This window comes from Varanus komodoensis, unplaced genomic scaffold, assembly GCF_004798865.1.
Source record: "Varanus komodoensis strain SLA01 unplaced genomic scaffold, ASM479886v1 scaffold16, whole genome shotgun sequence".
Lineage (NCBI taxonomy): Eukaryota > Metazoa > Chordata > Lepidosauria > Squamata > Varanidae > Varanus > Varanus komodoensis.
In genome coordinates, this window is record NW_025335468.1 from 436,829 (window position 1) to 454,571 (window position 17,743).

Here is a 17,743-nt window from a genome sequence, read left to right on the forward strand (position 1 = left end):
ACAGTGCACAAGACAGAGGAAACACGTTGTCAAAGGATGCTGAGAAGGATTAAGCTTATTGGTCTACAGGGAGGATAGATGTATAGCTAGACCTATTAAGAAGGGTACCGACAAGAGGAAAGGCCAGGTAGTGCAGAGAGCCTGTGACTGTGTGGGAAGGATGGTGAAGGGTCTTATCAAGACAAACATCACAGGAAGAGGTTAGCAAGCAAAAAAAAAGAATCAATAGCAAATAGGAACAAGTCACAGCTGCATTTCTAGAAATCATCATCATAAGTCTGTATGCAATTTATCAAGTTTTATTACCATAATTACAGATACGGAATTGCTCCCATCAAATTTAATAAGCAGTTGTTCTATTAGTAGTGTATTTTAAATAAATCATGGGCAAGCAATAGGATAAAGTGCTGAGCAAAGCCATTTCCATTAGTTCCTCTCTGTTGTCCCAGTTGGTAGCCAGTGTTTCTTGTCAACAGAAGAAAGTGGGATTGTAAACGAAGGCATCATGAATGTCCTCTGTCACACTCAGAGGCTTTTAGAGAAAAGTAACTGGATATGTTTGCAGCAAACGCCCATCAGCTTCAGTGAAGTATTCCACACTGAGTGGTAGTTACAGGTGCAGAAGCATTTTGTCCATTGCTTCCAAGCCTATAAATGTTGTGATGTGGCTTGTCAGCCCTGCTGCCTCACCTTCAGACAGTTCCAGACCCCCTAGTTCACATCTTCCACATACCTAACACAACTATTGTGTCTGTTCAAAGGGGAGAATATAGATAAAATTAGCCGTGGTAAAGCTAGCGATGGTGAAAGCACACTGGACGGGAGGAAAAGCAAGACAGGTAACCTCCATGGCAGAGATGGGGAAGCCGTGGCCTGTGGAGGCTTCCCATGCAGTCCCTCCTCTCACCCACCTCGGTACAGCAATTCCACTTTTAAGGACAGACCCCTATGCATAGAAAAACATGCATGGAACTATGCTCTAAAAGTTCAATCGTCATATGGGGGCAGAGATGTGGGGTTTCTGCTGGGGAAGGGCAGGCTAACCTTCCCTGCACTATGAACCCCTACAAAACTGCCCCCCACACACACATACACAGCCATTACAATTTTAAAAAGGGGTGGGTTGGGGTGAATTGCGCTGCACAGCTGGGGCGGAAAGAGCTAACCTTGCCCATGCATTGTGCCTCCCCTAATGCGTCCCTACATAGCTCCTATTGGTGCCCATGGGAGCTTTATTTACTAGCCTGTGCTGGGAGGGGAGGGAGGGAAGAGAGAAACGCAGCAGATGGGAAAGGATTCAAAGAATTGTGTATGTGAAAGGGCATGGGCTACCTCTGGCCCCACCGGCCCTGGTGGGTGGTGGCCCCGGAAGGTCTGCCATGAAAAAAGAGCCCTCAGAGAAAAATATGCGCTCTCCCCTGGTTGTATGGGAATGACCAACATGGGAGAAATTGACAGATGCTTGATTGAAATGGAACAGGTAATGCAGGGTTTGTTCCTCTGTTGCATTTGCTTATATACCTCTTCTGAAGCATGGCAAGAGTGGGCTATGCTCTCAGTTTAATTTCTAATATTCTCTTGTGTCAATCTTGTATTTCCTTCCTTCCCGGGAAAGCACATTTTTTACATCAGGAAGGCCTGACAGATTTCTCCCTGCCAGGGCTTCTGTGTAAATATAACTGTATAGAATTCTTTTGTGGGTGTGTGTGTGTGGGTGTGGATATGTAGCTATATATTCTATCTTAGCATACTGAAGTAGAAAACTACACACACGCAGTTGTACACACACACAGAGGACCAGATCCAAGCTGCTCTCAATCAATATGTCTCAAGCAGCTTAATTGGAACTGAGAGTCTGGTCTCAGTCTGTGTTTTAAACTATGGCTTGAACTGCCTTCTTGGTCAGAACCACTGTCCATTAAGGCTGCCAGCAGTCAATGCCTGCTGATGCTTATGGACGGACAGCTCCCAAGAGAGGGACTCCTCGATTCTTACAGCATTACACCAAGCATACATCAATATAATGCTCACGCAAGCATGTTCCTCAGGATCATGCTCCCAAGTATGCAGCTTGGACCTCATTAGCTAGCAAGAACTGATTTCTCAGGCTACTGTGAAAAAGAATACTGTGTGGAAATCCTGACTAGTATCCTGACCAAGAAGGGCCTCGAGGAGGCAGTGGTGGTGGAGGATATCCAAAGGACAGGGTTGGGCCTGTGGGATATGGAGGCTGGGGGGCAACAGGTAAGCTAGGCACTGGAGGCTGTGTAGGATATGGGCACAGTGGCCTCCCCCCTGGTGGAAAATATGGAGGCTGCGGAGGCTGGGGGAAGCCTGGCCCTGTAGCAGCAGCCCTGGGAGACTGGTGTGGGTATCCTGGTCCAGAAGGAGGTGCTCTAGATGGAGACCAAGAGTACCCAGGAGATGAAGATGCATCTCCTGCTTGAGACTGGGGTACCGAACCAGGAACTGAGGGTGATTTATACGGAAACTGAGATTGGAAACTTGGTTGAGCGGAAGCAACATGTCCTACCAAAACAGGTGCTCCTCCAAAGGGAGCTGGTTGGAGAGCTCCATAAGTTGAAGGGCCAGCAGGCATGCAAGGGGAGGGACTGTAAGGTAAAGGAAAGGGAGGTGCCCCAGCTGAGCTATGCTGTGGCTGCTGGGTTACAGGCCCAGGAGGTATGTCGGAAGGATGCTGGTGGTTGAAATCAGTGCTGTTTGCTGACTCTTGTGAAGACTGACGTTTTCTCAGCACTTCCTGAAGTTTCTCCACTTTCACCCGCCTTAGGTGGGACAACTTCCTCATGGAGGAAAACTGCTCAAGAAATGTCTCCAGAGGCACTTCACCCTCTAGGAACTTTTCGGCCATTATCTAGAATGCAAAAGATAATTAACACAACACTTCCATCTGAAATTGGGAGCTCAAACTTTCTTGCAATGAGCCTTTCCTATTCAAGTGAAAGGCCCTACAAGCGCTAATCAACACAAAGAAAAATGGAAATACTTACCTGGCTAGAGAAACAGAAAAGGAAAAAACAGGGCTACACTAACTCAAATTAACGTTTCTAAGAAAGAGGAACATTAAGGCAACTGAAAATTGTGGTAATGTGCCTTAGACCACTAAAAGTAATGTAGTGAAATGGTCAGGTTCTTAACCTAAACTAGCTAAGCTTCCATGTAGCCTGAAGGGCCTGATCATGCCTTATCTTGGAAGCTAAGTAGGGTCAGGCCTGGTTGGAATCTGGATGGGGGACTTCAATGTTGTGAACTACCCAGAGAGCTTTGGCTATGGGTGGTATAGAAATATAATTAATAATAATAATAATAAATTTGCTTACACTACGCCTTCTCAACCAGAGCAAGGATTGTTAAAGACATAAAAATATCTATATCCTTGTTATCTATGCATTTATTTTCAACCCTGCCTATTAGCCAGGATGACTCTCTGGGCAGCAATGGTGTATAATATAAGACTATAGACTATATATGAGTATAGAATATATATTATATGCCCTACAATATGAGGGCAAAAGGGAGGAAATCTTGGTCCAGCATTAACGAATCATCTATGCAATGGATGTTCCCAGGTGTAGATACTGGGGTAGATAGCAGGGAAGGAAAAAGAGCTTGCTCATTTTTGGTCGACAGCCCAATGGATCTTTGCCCATAATAGAAGGGGAGTGACTTGGAGGCACTAAAATGCACCATCTTGAATGGGGAGGCGGGAGGCAGTGGTTTAAATGACCAGGGACAATTTCACTGGGAGTTCCTCGCAATGTCCTCTGGCAATTGGCAGCTAAGAAGTACAAGTCTTTTGTCAGTAGAAAAGAAATATAGTATCAAGTGGAATTGCAGAATGTTCCTAAGCAACTTCTGATTTCAAATCTGTCTAGACTTTTCCAGGAAGAACTAAAAGACTGCCCCACCGTGCCTTCTCTTGTACACATATTCCAGCATCACCCACCAACAGCACAAAGCATTCTGCATCGCATCAGTTGAGATAAGAAGCGGCATGATCGCATCTTCTTTTTTCCCATCATCACTCACAGTGAAATGGGCCAGATATAACCCTGGACTATGTCGGGCATTCTCCATTTAGACAACACTATTCAATCAGTGGCCACACTTCCACAAGGGCTTAGTGTGATATAAAACACATCATTAACAATTTGTGGCCCTGTGTGCCTCAAGGCGGTCTTCCAAATTTACTGAGCTAGGAAGCAGGAGAAAGAACAGCGAGATCTGCCTGGGAAAAAGCACAGGCCTGACTCTTCTGCAGCTGTCCAGGGGTGCCAGGAGCTCTTGCTGTGAGCACTGCCTATGATACCAATGCTGCTGGTTGGCCATCTATATTTTAGCAAATAAAGCAGACCCATGGAAGGCAAACATTTGAACATGTCACTGACAAGGGAGAACTTATCCTCAGGATGGCTGGAGTTTATATTGTGAGAAAATGAGGGCAAAGGAGAGGAAAGCTTAGTCCAGCATCAACAAATCGTATAAAATAAAATCTTATTTTCTCTTGAGTTTAAACCACAGGTATACCTCAGATTCTTCTTCGATTTTTTGTCCTTCTACTTGCAGAAGATTTAACAACGTATCAGGCTTCATTGCTGCTGAGAATTTCTCTAGTGGGGAAAATTAACCATGAGTAAAGGTCATACAAAACAAACATTTCTCCTTATATCCATCTCATGACAATACTAGCTCCTGGCTCTGTGCAAATATGTCTAGGTACGTGAGTGCTGCCACTTTCTAAGGCAACAGCCCTATTTCTTTAAGAGCCACTACCCTGAGGAAAAAGGGAGGGTTACCCAAAGACAGGAAAACTGTTACCGCTTATACAAACACTACTTCTGCACAGAGATTTTGACAGCTGTGCAGATACAAATGTCACTGGCCCTATTGATTTGTGAAGGCCTGCTGGAAGCCCCAAAACAGAACCAAATTATCTTCATATAGGTCAACCTCCCTCCTTTCCCACCATTCACAGATACCAAGAAACCAGTTCACAGAAGTCAAGAAGAAAGAACCATCTCCAGATAAGGAGGCAGCAACACAGAGGAGCAACAATAATAAAAATAACAATGCTTGGGGTGGGGGGGAGCCTACAGGCTCTCCTGCCCAGATCGCTCCAATCTAGGGAAAGGTGATCTACCCAGTTTTGCCTTCTGTTCCTGGCACTGCTCCACCAGCTCTTGCAGAATCCGGTATTTGTCAGAGAGGTTTGCACGTCCCGTTTCTAGGGGTTCTTGGAATTTCAAGTTCCGCTCTGCCAGGCTACGATTTGTGGCCAGAGCCATCTCCCTTTCCAGCTGTATATCCTGGATCTGAGAAGGAAAACCCATTATTAGGAAGGAGAAAGTTCCCTTCAGGCCACCTCCCTCTCTTCAGTCTAGCAGAAGCATTGTATGTCAAGAGGTACCTCATTGGACTCTAATGCCAAGCGGGCAATCTCCTCCAAATTCTCCTGCAACTCCTTCAGCTCATCTACAGTCTTGTCTCTAAATGTCTCCATCTTTTGTGGGGCTCATGAACTCCTCTGGGAAAGAGAAAGAAGAAATAAACATGAGGAATTAACAAGTTTCATACCATCTGCTGGGCACTCCAATCATGTCATGTGCTGGTTATAATGGTCACAACCCTGCCAGAATCCAAATATCAAGTGCCTCTGGCTGCAAGACGGTTTTGTCATTTTTAACTACTTGTTTAAATAAATCCTACTCTCAGATCTGTCCAAAAGTGTAGGGACCATGAACAAGCTCACTCAACCCACCCTCACTTGTGCTCATTGAACATCCAGTATATCATTCCTTATATTCCAAGTTTGCCCAGGAAAGATGACATAATACTGTCATAATGCTTCTTAGACTCAGTGCATCTATGCATCACTCTACTGCACGAAGGCAAGAGCAGCTCAGGTTGACGTGATCCCACCAGAACACCATGCTGATTCCATATGCCCAAACCATGAAAATCGTTATTGTGCAGGGGCAACACTGTGCAAAACCGAAAACACTGTTCAGACCGACAAAGCAACATGATAATTTGTTAACTCCCTGTATAGTGTGGGGTATCAGGTGTGCTCATTCAGCCTGAGAAGCCTTACTTACTTAATGCTCTTTTCTTGTAAGGAATCCAGGGCAGCTCACATACCCTTCTAGCTCTCCACTGCACCCTCACAACAACCCTGTGAGGTGGGTTAGACTAAGAGTCAGTGATTTCCCCCAAGTCACCTAAGGAGCCTCATAAAGAACCCAGACCTGAGTCCGAGTCCAATGGTATGCCACAGAAGCTCCTTGTCAGAAAGCACCCACAGCTTACAAAGAGCAAGCAAGCTTGGGAAAACAAACAGTTCTGATGCATGCACCGACAAAGTGTCGAACTATCTGTTTACACAATATTGTGTCATCTGTATCTGCACACGCACAAGCCAGTTCTGATCTGCTCTTTGTTTCAGGAAACCATTTAAAACAATTAGAACAACAGATTCAGGCAAGCTCTTTCTCCATACTTCCTGCTCATTTAGCAAAACATCCACAGTTCTTAGCATGAAACTGGTTCAAATGTTAGCCTTTCAAATGTTAAAAGAATAATAAACATTTATCTCTCTTTGGAAAATTGGGTTTCCAGCTTGTTCTCTAATAGATGGCTGAATCAGGAAGTGGGCCCATGGACTCTGCATTGTATCATGAGTGGTATAATGACACAGATAATCCCAAAGGCAAGGCCCATGAATAAGGGAAAAGTAAAGCACTAACACATAGTAGCTTTGTATTCTCTTCATATTATGTTGAAGTACCTGTCTATACTCCTCCACACCATCTACTTAACAGTATTTTTTTCTAAATAATTCTAGGTTTCACGGCAGTGCATAGATATCAATGTCTGTCAATAGCAATTGATCAAGTGGTCCTTTGCCAGTCAAGAGAGAGACCCAACCTTATTCCCCTTCTTTTTCTTGATAGTGATCAGAGGTAGAAACAAACTTTTCCACCTTCCATTACTTGATTCTTCCCAGGGAAAAACATAATCAGTGTCCTTGGATTGCAATCTCATCTTTCCTTCTTACTATTTTTGGCTGCATCATCTGCTGGGATATCAAATGAGGCGTCTTCCATCCCTTTAACAGCCAAGAGTCCCTTCCCTGGCCCCGCAAAAGCTTTTATGTACAACAAAGTTTACGCAGCCATACGGCCCAAGTTTCCCCTTGCAGTCGTCCATTGCAGCTGATCCTGCAGTTCACTAAAACCAGAAACCTTTGCATACAGCTGCACCAGAGCTGCATCTTCGATTTTTCACCATTTTATCAGATTTTTTGAACCTAGCATTTTGCCCTCTGTTCTCATAAAAGATGAGGTTTAGGCACAACTAAATATTAGGCACAACTAGATAAAGAAAATCCTGCTTTTTATGTTTTATGACAAGCCAGGTGAATAAGATGAGGGAGTCCATGTTCCCCCAGCATAGTTTTCCCAATGCAAAATGCCTTCTCCAAAGCTCGTATCTGCCCTTTGAGGCAAAATACATAGTGGCTGTAATTGCATGTAACTCTAAGCCATGCTGCACAGTTACTGCACAGCATGGGATCGCCTTGTGTCCTAGGCTTCCATGCGTCTCCATCTTCCCTTCAAATAGTGCCACATCAGCCCCATGGCTCAGGATCAACCCCAGGGTGCACCACTCCTGCTTGGGTCACCTGCCTCTCCGTTGCCCCACATACTCCGCTGGGCGTGAGTGCAGCCGTGCTTGGATTTTCCTTGCTGCTCAATGAAGCAACTGCTAGAGTGGCACTGTTGCTCTGGTGGAACACTGCAGCAGCGCTCCCCACTGCTGCCCCGCTTTGTGCCAAAGGGCAAGCGTCCCCATCCCGCACTGCAGGTCTCCCCATCTGCCTGTGCTCAGGGCCCACTCACACTGCAGGGGCTGCATCCCTTCATCCAGGCACAGGGAAGGCATTTGTGCAGGCAGGCTGTGACAGCGACAGAGGAAGCATGTCCTGCCAGAAACTTCCCTTAAGTTTCCCCTTGTGGGCATCTGTCTGGGAAAGTTTTCTGACTGGCCACAAGGGATGTGCCCGTCCTGCAGCTGTGCCGGAGGGGTGACAGCATGGCTTCCTGACAGGCCTCAGGAAGGCCAGGATCAAGACAGCAGTGGCAGGGAGGAGGGGAGGACAAGCAGAGACCTGGACTTCTCAGGGCAACTGCTTTCATGGCGATGCCCATGTACAGCACACATGCCCCCCTGTGTAAAGCTGCCTTCACAAGAGGAGAGTGCTGGCTTCCCAAGCAGAACAGACAGACAGACATTTCAGAGTATTGCTCCATCAAAGTTCAGCAACCGGACAGGAGCACCCAGCATGGCTGCCTCCACAGGGCTACTGCTACAGGTGGTGTGGCGTGATGTCCCACCACAACCAGTATTCCAAAGCTGTGGCTGGGCAGTGGGACAGAGGAAAAAGACAGACAGAGGGAGAAAGCAGTGCAAGACAGACAATTAGAGCACAGCTGCAGCTACTTCAGCAATTGCTAGGCAAACAGGGCAGTGAAAAATGGAGGCTGGAGCATCTGCTGCAGCCATGGGCATTCTTGCCACTAAACTCTATGGCAGCAATGTGGAAATTGCACAGAAACACTGTAAATGGGATCACACATTGTCAAAAATAACATTATGTGTGAATTCAGCCAATTAGTACTGGCTATTCCTGTGCTGTTTTCTCACTTAAAATCACTGCTGTGAAAGGCAATTTTCATCCAAGGGTTAATTCCTTCCCTCTTCTACCATGGCAGCCCCAATTTAATATAGCGTTTCCTATAGCTGCAATTCCTTAGAATAAGCAGCAGAGATCACCTGCTATCACATATACTGTGGCCCTTATTTTCCAAATATTCTGTCCAACACAAGTCCCAGTCCCTTGTAAACTATAATTCATACACAGCAGGAGACATAAACCAAAGACAATTTGCAAGGATGATAACCTTTGTATCTGCTATTGGCTCTTCCACCTCTGATTCAAATGAAACATCTCACAGGGTTGGCTCTGAGGATTCTGCATCAGTATCTGGAAGAGAAATGAAGTAATGCTTGTATTTGCCAACAGTGTTCCAAAGTCAATGAATGAAAGGCCTTCAGGCTATGGAGAAAAATCAACTCTAGTTCCAAAATTCCCAGCATTATTTGAGCAGTATTAACCAAGGGCCACTGTGCATTTTAAAAGTGTATACAGAAGTTTAAAGTGTATACATGGAAATCCAAAGTGTGCTTACGACAACATATGGTCAGGAAACTCTGCAAGTCAGAAGGACTGCAGTTCCTTCTTGGGTATACACTTGGCAGGATATCCCAGTTTTCCTTTCTGTATTTGCTCCTGATATTGCTCCTGGTATGCTGTTACTTACTCAGTGATAAAACCAGAGAGCACACTCTCATTTAGCAAACCTCTTCATGAACTCCAGTGGCCACAAAGGAGTGTCTGCTACTTTATTTATTGACAACATTTCTATGTGGCCACATAACATAAAAATACCCTGGGCAGCTTACAGTAAAGCTACATAAAACCAGCTTAAAATAAAACACAAGACCACCAATCAGAAATTAAACACACAGCACACCAAATACTTAAAAACTGAATTATTTAAAAGACCTGGCTGATCAGAAAGATCAAGTATCAAAAAGAACAGAGGGGTGGCATCAGGCAAAACTCTCTGGAACGGCTGTTCTACAACTGAGATGCTGCTACCAAAGAAGCCTCAGCCTGTCAGTCACCTGCTTTACTTCCTTTGGCAGGGACTCTCAAGGAAAGGGCATCTGAGGAAGATCTTAAGGTCTGGGCATGTACATAAAGGAGAAGATGGTCTTCCATGTCATTAGCAAAATAGATGAAAACCAGAACCAAACAAAAGATGGCACATTCGTGAGGCACATTCCAGGGTATCAGTGCACATGCTAAGTTTATCCCACATTTGTTAACTAGTTCCTGAACCTCATGCATATGCAGGCAAACTTAAACTATATTCTTATAGATTTTTTATTTATTTCATTTCTTTACTGCCTATCAAGCATGCACTGTGTTTTATAGAAATTGTTACTGACTATTCACATGGGAATAACAGATATGGGTTATTACAATCAGCTGTTCTCCTGCAAAAATAATAGAAAAGATTTGCACTAAAGACATCACTCCCCAGGCCTAGGTACTGATGCAACTATCAGCATAAAGATCCCAATGCTAAAAAAGTTGTGTGACTAAACTTCTTGACTTAATTAGTGTATGGAAAAAGGTAGTCAGTCCCAACTACAGATGGAACAGCTTGAGGTTTGCCAGCAAAATACTGGCCACCCTCAAGTTGTTCTTCATATACTAAAGCACCAGTAGATGTAGGCATTATACAGAAACAGGCACCTTGAGATGATAACCCCCAATCAGTGCAAGGAGCACAAACAATATGCTCCAACAGGAAAGCCAGGAATGGGACACGGGGTGAATGAGTTTGGTACTGCATGAGGGTAAAGGAAAGCACGGTAGAGTTGCCATGCAGCCAAGCACTTCTAGTGCCACACGCTCGGCTCCTCCTCACTTCTCTTTAACCTCAACCTCAGTGGCAGCTGAAAAAAAGAAAAAGGGTAACTGCCGTACAATCATTCCACCTAATCAGCATATGCAAACAAACGATATACCCGCCCTCGAGAGATTTAACTCGGCGCCTGTTTCCAGTAGCAGAGGACGAGTGCCCTCGCGGAGAGGGAGAAAGAAACTGCCTTGGTGCACACGCGGAGCATCTCTCGTCGCATCAGCTTGGCCAGAGACCTCGCGCCACCTGAGGGGGAGGGGCTTCCGGGGGGCGGGAGCTCAAGCCAGGTTTGGGGAGCAGCTCTGTCGCCCCCGCCCCAGCCGCGCACAGCGTCGCCCAGAGCCTTGCAGGGAGGCGAGGCGCTGCGCGCTGCCAACTGTCCCTCTCCCCTCAGAGAGCTGGCAGGAGAGGAGGTGGAGGGGAAAATGCGGCGCGCTCAGGCAGTTACGCTCCCACCACCATCCCTCACCTGTCGAGTGAAGCGGGCGCAGGCAGGCCGTCTTTTCTTGCGAGAGGCCACGAGAAAAAGCTAAGCGACCAGCACCCCAATAATCCCGCTTTGCCTGCGGGAAGCCGGAGAGAGATCGGGCAGAAAAGGCAAAAGCAGAAAAGAGAATTCCCGACTGTCTTCCGGTTTCCGTTTGAAAGCCGGAAACTATGTCCGTTTATTCTATTCCTGCAAAAGAAGAGGAGGGAAAGGGATCAACGCATCATTCCCTCCCGTGGCGGAAATGGTCTATTCCTCGGGTTGGACCAATGGCCCGGCGCGCTTTTGGCTTGGCGGCCATTTTGGAGGCCGAGAGCAGCCCCGCGAAGGATGCGGGGCGGAGGCGGGGCCTTCGCAGCCGCCGCCTCTCTCCTCCACGCCCACGCGCGATCCCGGGAGAAGCCGCTCCGGCCCGCGCGGGGCACCTGGCGCGTCGCTGCAGCCTGGGCGCGCGCAGCGGCAGGGAATTGCGAGGGCCTTTTCCATCTGCCAGAGCTAAAGGTCTCTCTCAGGAAGCGTCCGGCAGCGATTGGCGCAAGGAGGTGTCCCCCTTAAATCTGCCGCACCATCACTATATTAACTGTTAATATAAGGTCCATATTTAAGCGTATATTTCCTGAGTCCCTCTGGTCCAGCATTGTGTTCGCGCAGCAGCTAACCAGCTGCCCGGCAAACCCGCAGCAGGACACGAGTGCAACAACACCTTCCATTTTCTTGGATGTTTTTAAAATTTGGTACCGTGGGAATATGCCGAGGATATCAGTCACTGTAGGTCGCCTTCATGCATTTATTTTGTTGCATCCCAAGAAGGCAGAATTTACAGCATGTATTTGGCACTGGTATAGTTAAATGCTTAGACAGTCAAACCAGAAATAGGATGTGGTGTGCACTTCCCTTGTATCTAAAATATGACCTTCTGCCATTAGCATTAGATGGCAATAATTTTCATTGCCACCTCTTAAGGTCGTATAAAAATACCCAAGAGATGTTTGGGAACAAATGTGTACCACCTATGATAAAACTAAACAATACATATTTGCAGTGCAGTCAAATTATTTGAGCCCTTGGACCATGTAAAGCAAAAGATTTGAAGTTTATCAAACCCAGATAATAGGTTCAGAGGTAATTTGATTATGACTATATATCTCAGAATGGAAAATGCTGGATATTAAAAGATATCTTTCTGTCTGATCAAGAGGACAAGAACCAACAAGCTATTCCAAATGCCAATGGAAAATAAAGTGCCTGCTTTAACAGAGAAGATAATTAACTTTTGGTGCAGGCATACAGTAGGCACTTGATCGCTAGAAGAGTTCAAATCAAGATACTGTTTATTTCCAAAAGAGATGATTTTATAGTGTAATACTTGCTTGCTTACCAGTGAAACCAAATTAAAGCACTCACATCAATTAAGCTCTCTAGATTTTCTAAAACAGGTTTTCTGAGGAAATTTCTCTAAAAATAAGTATTATCATGATAATTAAGTTATTAAAATGCAATATGATCACTGAAGATCCCCCATCACCACCTTCAGCACCAGTGGAGGGCTTAATTAGCAACCCATCCTTTCAGGAACACTGAGGAGTGACTAAAAGGTAGAAGCTAGTGCTTGGTCACCTTTTCTTTCCTCTTCTCTCTGTAAATGGAGAATAAAATCAGTGTTTCTTTCCTCCGGCACTATTCCTCCTTTAAAGAAAGCCTTTCTGATTGTGCCCTTTTTGCCTTCCCCTCCCTGAAATTTTACAGAGAAGCCAACAATGCAATCATATGCATGTCTATTCAGAAATAACTCACACTGACTTGTCTGGTGGCTCCTTCCAGATGAATGAGTATAGAGGGCACCAAGCAAGGGTCAAATTACAGTTTGGGCAGCAGGAGAAAAGAGTGCATTCATTTTCATATTTGCTTGAGCTTGAAGTGGAGAATGTTCATTGGTAGAAGAGAAAAGGTAGACATTGGGGGAAAGGGAAGTGGGGAAAAGCTCCTCTCAACTTGAATGCTTCCAAGTTGCAGCAAAGACAAATATGGCACATGGAAAGGCAAAATAGCTCTTAAACCCTGACAGGGGATCCATGAGACTGAAAAGAGAAGCAGCAGCAGCCACATCAAAACACCCAAATTCTCCTGCACAGTGAGACAAAGAGGGGACAGCATATTTTGTGGTGGGATACTGACACACAATAGATGGAACTGTAGTGATAGTGGTTTAAAAAAAAAACCTCTGAAATAAAGTCATGTGTGCCAGCATAGGTGTGCATGTGTTAATGCATTTTAAAGATCCCAAGGCAGCAATCTCTCATGCAGTGAAAGTACTATATATTAAAATGAAACATAAAATGATAGTTGCTACCTGATAAAACTCGTAACATGACCTTGAAAACACTCAGTTGCCCCACAATTGCAGTACCTCATATTGATGTACAGTGCAAAAAGATGTTAAAAACATAGGATACTGTATGGTAGTCTTTGCTGCATATCTAGAGGAAAGCAGTTACATTGCCAAAAAACACTTGTACTGCCATGCTTATGAAACGAAAGGACCCATTGTCTGAGATAAAAATTTATTGTGCTACTTTCCTATTCATCTTCTTTGTTAACACCATCTGCTTCAACAGGTGAGGATGCATTTGTATGCACTTACTGTATTTTGCACTATGCCACATATTTCCCCATATAAAGTTGTTGTTTTGTGCCATCCAGTTGTCTGTGACTTAAGGCAACCCCATGAATGAAAGCCCACCAAAGTGCCTATCCGTGGCAGCTCTGCTGAGCTCTTCCAAGTTCTAGGTGGTGGCTTCCTTTATGGGTTCAGTGTACCTCATATTCAGTCTTCCCTTTCATCTTCTGCCTTCAACTTTCCCTGATCGTCTTCTCCAATGAGTCTTGCCTTCTTATGCTGTGCCATAACAGCCTCTGTTTTGTAATTTTTTCTTCTAGGAAAAGCTCTGGCTAGATTTGATCTAGGACCCACTTGTGTGCTTTTCTGTCAGTACATGGTATTCACAAAGCTCTCCTTTAGCACCATGTTTCAAACACCTCAACTTCCTTCTTACTAGCTTTATTTACTGTCCAGCTTTCACACCAATACATTGTGGTTGGAAATACAATAATTGGGATTACCTTGGCCTTGTTCTCCAGCAAATGTCCTTACACTTGATTATCTTTTCTAGTTCCTTCACTGCAGTCCTCCCAAGTCTCAGTCATCTTTGAATTTGTTGGCTGCAGTCTCCACTTGAATTGACGATTTAGCTGTGGTATATGAAATCTTGCACAATTTCAATTTCTTCTTTATCAATAGAAAAGTTCTGTGGAGATGATTTTTGTTTTCTTTATATTCAGCCGTAGGCCTCCTTTAGTATTTTCTTCTTTCACTTTTATCAGTTGTTTCAAGTCATTGCTGCTTTCTGCCAGTAGTATAGTATGATCTGCATATCTTAAATTAGTGATGTCTTTTCTGCCAATTTTCACTCTTTCCTCTGATTTTAATCCAGCTTTCCTTAGGATATATTCTGTGTACAGGTTGAACAAAGAGGGCGATAAAATACATCCTTGTCTGACATCTTTGCCTATGGGAAGCCATTCCTTTTCTCCATAGTCTGGTCTCACAGTAACTTCTTGTCTGTGATATGGGTTCTGCAGCAGGAGAATCAGGTGGTGAGGTACATTTCTTTCAGCTCCCATTTCTTTCTGGTCCCTCCATAGCTTCTCATGATCCATACAGTCAAAGACTTCACTGTAGTCTTTAATATGATTAGCATAGGCTGATCTTTTTGTGAAATTCTTTGGTGTCCTCAGGTAGCCAATGTATATTTGGAACATGATCTCTAGTGCCTCTTTCTTTTTGGAATCCAGCCTGGACATCCAGCATTTCTCACTCCATACAGAGTAGTAGTCTCTGTTGAAACACTTTCAACATTACATCACTTGTATGGAAGATTAATGCAATGGTCCCATGGCTAGTGCAACTCTTTTGCATCTCCTTGGGGATTGGAATGTATATTGAATGTTTCCAGTTCATGGGCCATTGTTTTGTTTTCCATATTTGTTGACATATTTTTGTTAGGATTTGGACTGATTGATTTTCTGCAGCTTGCAAAAGTTCTATTTGTATCCTGCCTACTCCAGGTGCTTTATTCTTTGTACGTGCTTTCAGAGCAGCATTTCCTTTGCTTTCTAATATTGCGGGCACATCTTCATCTTCATAAGCCTGTTAATCTTTCATCTCTTTTGTATAGTTCTTCTGAATATTCTTTCTACCTTTTTATTTTCTCCTGGTGAGATAGCATGCTCTCTGGCTTGTCTTTTAGCATTCCTAATCTAGGTTTGAATTTTCCTTTGATTTCTTGGATCTTCTGGAACTTCTCTTGTTTTTCCTCTTTTGTTGATCTCTTCCATTTCTTTGGATCATTGTAATATTTATTTGTTTGCTTGTTTATTATATTTATATGCTGCTCCATAGCCCAAAAGGCTCTCTGGGCAGCTTAATTGACTGAAAGCAATGCAAATCTATTATTTATATGAGCTTTAAATTCCTCAGGGGTGTTACTTATTTTGGCACTATGTTTCTATTGGTGATCTTTTGAGTGTGACTCTGATTTTTGAAATTAAGAGCTGATTGATTAATTTCTGCAATCTGCTGCTTGTCTTGTTTTGGCACCAAGAATACAGCTTCTCCACCTTCAGCTTCCAATTGCATAATCTATTTGGTTTCTATATTGGCCCATCTGGTGAAGTCCATGTATACAGCTGAATGAACAGTTGTTTGAAGTATGTGTTTGCAATGAATGGATTGTTGGCTTCAGAAAGTTCTACAAGTTGTTTTCCTGCTTCGTTTCTTACCCCTAGACCAAATTTTCCTTGAGCATTTGATTTTGTTTTGTTCCCTACTTTTGCATTTCAATAGCCTAAGATTAGCAGCATATCTTGTTTAGGTGTTTTATCAATTTCCTCTTGAACACCTGCATAAAAGTTTTCAATGTCTTCCTTTCCAGCATCTATTGTTGGAGTATAGACTTGAGTGATGGTTATGTTGATAGGTTTTCTATTAATTCTGTTTGATATTATTTGGTCAGAATGTGCATTATAGACTCTTACTACCTGTGCTACATCTTACCTTAGTATTAGAGCTTCTGAATTGGTCTTTTCTGAAATAAAGCACTTTGTGTTTGTCTGATTGGAAATGCCCCATTCCAGTCCACTTTAGCTTGCTCAAATCAAGTACTGAGATGTTCATTCTTTCTGTTTCTTGCTTTATGATTTGCAGTTTGCCTTGATTCATAATTTTCACATTTCATGTCCCACTTGTATATATTTTGCAGCACTGGACTTTCCCTTCACCTCTGTGCATGTTGGCTACTGGACTTCCTTTCAGTTTTCAGCTAGTAGCATCATTAATGACAAAACTACTAGTATTTGTCGTTTGCCCTTTCCCAATAAAGTGCGTTCCAACCTTGGGGTCTCATCTTATGGCACTACCTCGTTTCATTTTGGGTTGCTTCATCATAGGGTTTTCAAGGTAAGAAAATTCAAAAGTGGATTACCATGTCCTTCCTCTGCACAGTAGTAACCAGAATTAGTTTGAGTGTCACTACCATTGTTTGCAAAAGTTCCTCTGCCAGTGTTGCCTTCATCTACCACCCAGTAACTGCCTTTCAGAAGTTTCTCTGTTCCCACCACCATGAATGTGATCCATTCTCTTTTTGCTCTTCATTATTTCTCTGGAGAGCAGGTGCCTCTTAGTCTGGTGTCCCAGCCTTGACCATTCTGCCTTGGGTGACCTGCTAGCAGACCAGCCTAGAGGAACTATCCTTGCCTCCTAACGGCATTGCTCTCGGCTTCTTTGACACTCTCAAACCTCTCACCGTGTTAAGGTGTGGATCCAAGAGGGAGCCAGATTAAGTACCTTGAGAAATAGAGGGAATACAAAAGATACTTATGGACAACTAGTTGCATTGTAGTTGGTACCTACAAATATGCAGTTCTTGTTGGACTATCACTTGGGATCCTAACAAAGCCCATGCACACATGGAAACCATGAGAAGTCAACATATTTCAGATTAGTGGAAACCTCTTGACACAGGGCAATTAAACTTTTTGTACCTTGAGGGCCGCATGAGGACTTTGACATGGAACCCAGGGGCAACATAATGAATAGCATTTTGTAAAAGTGTTCACAATATATTTAATTTCATGTACACAATTAATATAATTAACCATTAAATGAAGGAGAAACAATTTTAAGATCTTAGGACTCACCTAATGAAAAAGAACACTTTGTGGGCCTGTGGTCTCGGCAGCAATCACAGGCAGCTCCTTCTCTGACCAAAGCCCAAGCACTATGATCGCTCCTCTGGGGTGGCCCATCCCTTTCTTCCCTGTTTCTGCCCCCCAGACCCCCCCCCCAGTTAACCCCCCCCCCCCGACCCTCCTTCCTTCTTGGAATTCGCTCGCTGAGCCAATGAACTCTCCCCAGCATGCCCAGCTAGCTTCTGCTGACAAGCGCAAAGGCACTCGGCTCCTTTGCAGTCATCAGTTGGAGCAGCATGGGGTGGGTGGGGGCGAGCTCTCCTGAGGCTGCTAGCCTGACCGGCTCTCTTCCTGAGCCTCAGGAAGAGAGTGGGACAGGATGGCACCCTTGGGAGAGCTCACTGCAATCATGCATGTGCCATCAGTGGGATCTGCA

General features: G+C 44.3%; 1 protein-coding gene across 1 annotated transcript; it reads right to left on the minus strand.

Moving 5' to 3' along the window:
* Window positions 1-283: 283 nt before the first annotated feature.
* On the minus strand, window positions 284-11,272 carry VPS37C (VPS37C subunit of ESCRT-I). Its single transcript, XM_044425809.1, has 6 exons — window positions 11,044-11,272; window positions 8,982-9,064; window positions 5,429-5,545; window positions 5,162-5,333; window positions 4,549-4,631; window positions 284-2,875 (listed from the first exon to the last, which is right to left on the minus strand). The coding sequence occupies exons 3-6, from the start codon at window positions 5,519-5,521 to the stop codon at window positions 2,144-2,146; spliced, it is 1,080 nt and encodes a 359-aa protein (XP_044281744.1). The 5' UTR covers window positions 5,522-5,545; window positions 8,982-9,064; window positions 11,044-11,272; the 3' UTR covers window positions 284-2,143.
* Between the last annotated feature and the right edge of the window lie 6,471 nt (window positions 11,273-17,743).